This window comes from Colobus angolensis, unplaced genomic scaffold (assembly GCF_000951035.1).
Source record: "Colobus angolensis palliatus isolate OR3802 unplaced genomic scaffold, Cang.pa_1.0 Scaffold143, whole genome shotgun sequence".
Classification (NCBI taxonomy): Eukaryota; Metazoa; Chordata; class Mammalia; order Primates; family Cercopithecidae; genus Colobus; species Colobus angolensis.
In genome coordinates, this window is record NW_012114522.1 from 5,818,416 (window position 1) to 5,820,170 (window position 1,755).

The 1,755-nt window shown below is 48.9% G+C and overlaps 1 protein-coding gene across 1 annotated transcript in view; it reads left to right on the top strand.

The window, feature by feature from the left end:
- Positions 1-1,755, top strand: part of OTOP1 (otopetrin 1) — a 37,478-nt gene that overhangs the window by 26,901 nt on the left and 8,822 nt on the right. The window contains exon 5 of the mRNA XM_011935437.1: positions 783-1,714. Within this exon, the coding sequence (XP_011790827.1) occupies positions 783-1,714 (932 nt within the window). The remainder of the gene's footprint in view (positions 1-782; positions 1,715-1,755) is intronic.

Below are 1,755 nucleotides of genomic sequence, written 5' to 3' on the forward strand. Positions count from 1 at the left end.
GATTATATTTTTTTATTCGTCCCTTTGAGTAGAAGGGTAGAATGGGAAGAAGGGAATTATGGATCAGAGACTGCATTGCCTTTAGGGCTTTGCTGACCGGTTTCATCATTTACTTGCAGCATCTGCCCTCCTGTGATGACAGGGCCCTCCATACCGCAGTCAGCTTCTCTTCCACAAGGTGGTGCTCCTTTGCTTTCCCCGCACTGGTGCTGGAGAGCGCCTGTCTCCTGCATGCTTGCTAGCACTGGAGTCTTAAGAGGCATATCTTTTGCTAATTAAAAGGGGCAATTTCTCCAGAAAGTATTTTTAAAAAATAATTTTTAAAAATCACACGTGTAAATCATCTTCACAGAGAAAATTTAGAAAATACAGGGAAGCAAAATCTAGAAGACATTAAAAATCATCTGTCATTTTTCCACCCAGAGATAACCATTGTTAAGATTTTAGTTTGTGTCCTTCCAGATTTTTCCCATCTGTGTGTCTGCCTATCCATCTATCTATCATCTACATATCTATTTTTACAACAATAGAGTCATCTTCTCTATCCTCTTTGGCAACCCACAAAATAAATGCGATTTAGGTAATGCATAAGCTTTGGGGATACTCAGGGCTATCAACTTAGCCATGACATTAAACGTGGTAATAAGCCATGACATGATACAGCTTGTAATCCAGTGGGAAGATCCAAGCCTGAATCCACGGTGGAAACGGTTTTCTGTGCTTGTCTGCTTCCCCTTGCACATGCTAATCGCCCTCCTGTGTGATCTACCTGTCTTCCCTAGTTTTAGATGACCACACACCGCAGTGTAACTGCACACCCCCAACTCTCTGCACTGCCATCTCCCATGGGATCTACTACCTCTACCCCTTCAACATAGAGTATCAGATCCTGGCCTCCACAATGCTCTACGTCCTGTGGAAGAACATCGGGCGCAAAGTTGACAGCCATCAGCACCAGAAGATGCAATTCAAGTCTGACGGGGTCACAGTGGGCGCAGTCCTGGGCCTGACCGCGCTGGCCGCCACCATTGCCGTGGTGGTGGTGTACCTGATTCATATTGGGCGCTCCAAGACCAAGAGCGAGTCGGCACTCATCATGTTCTACCTGTATGCCATCACCCTGCTGATGCTTATGGGGGCTGCGGGGCTGGCTGGAATCCGGATTCACAGGATAGAGGAGAAATCACTGGACGAGTCCAAAAATCCGGCCCGCAAACTGGACTCAGACCTCTTGGTGGGGACCGCCTCAGGCTCCTGGCTTATCTCCTGGGGCTCAATCTTGGCCATCCTCTGTGCCAAGGACCACCCCCACTACACCTGGTACAACCTGCCCTACTCCATCCTGGTGATTGTGGAGAAGTACATCCAGAACCTCTTCATCATCGAATCCATTCACCGAGAGCCTGAAAAACTCTCTGAGGACGTCCGAACCCTTCGAGTGGTCACAGTCTGCAATGGCAAGCCCCTTGCTTCTTCCTGCCTCAAGAGTGGAGGTGTGGCCGGAGATGTGGCTCCCCGGGGCAGGGACCTGCCACCAGCAGCCAAAGGAAATGTGTGCATGAGAGAAGGCTGTGGAAAGGAGGAGGAGAAGCAGGAGGAGAGCAGCTGGGGAGGGAGCCCAAGCCCAGTCCGCCTTCCCCGTTTCTTACAGGGCAACGCCAAGAGAAAAGTCCTGAGGAATATTGCAGCCTTCTTGTTCCTCTGCAATATTTCGGTAATCTGCACCAACTTATTCTTATTCTTTTAATTTCACTT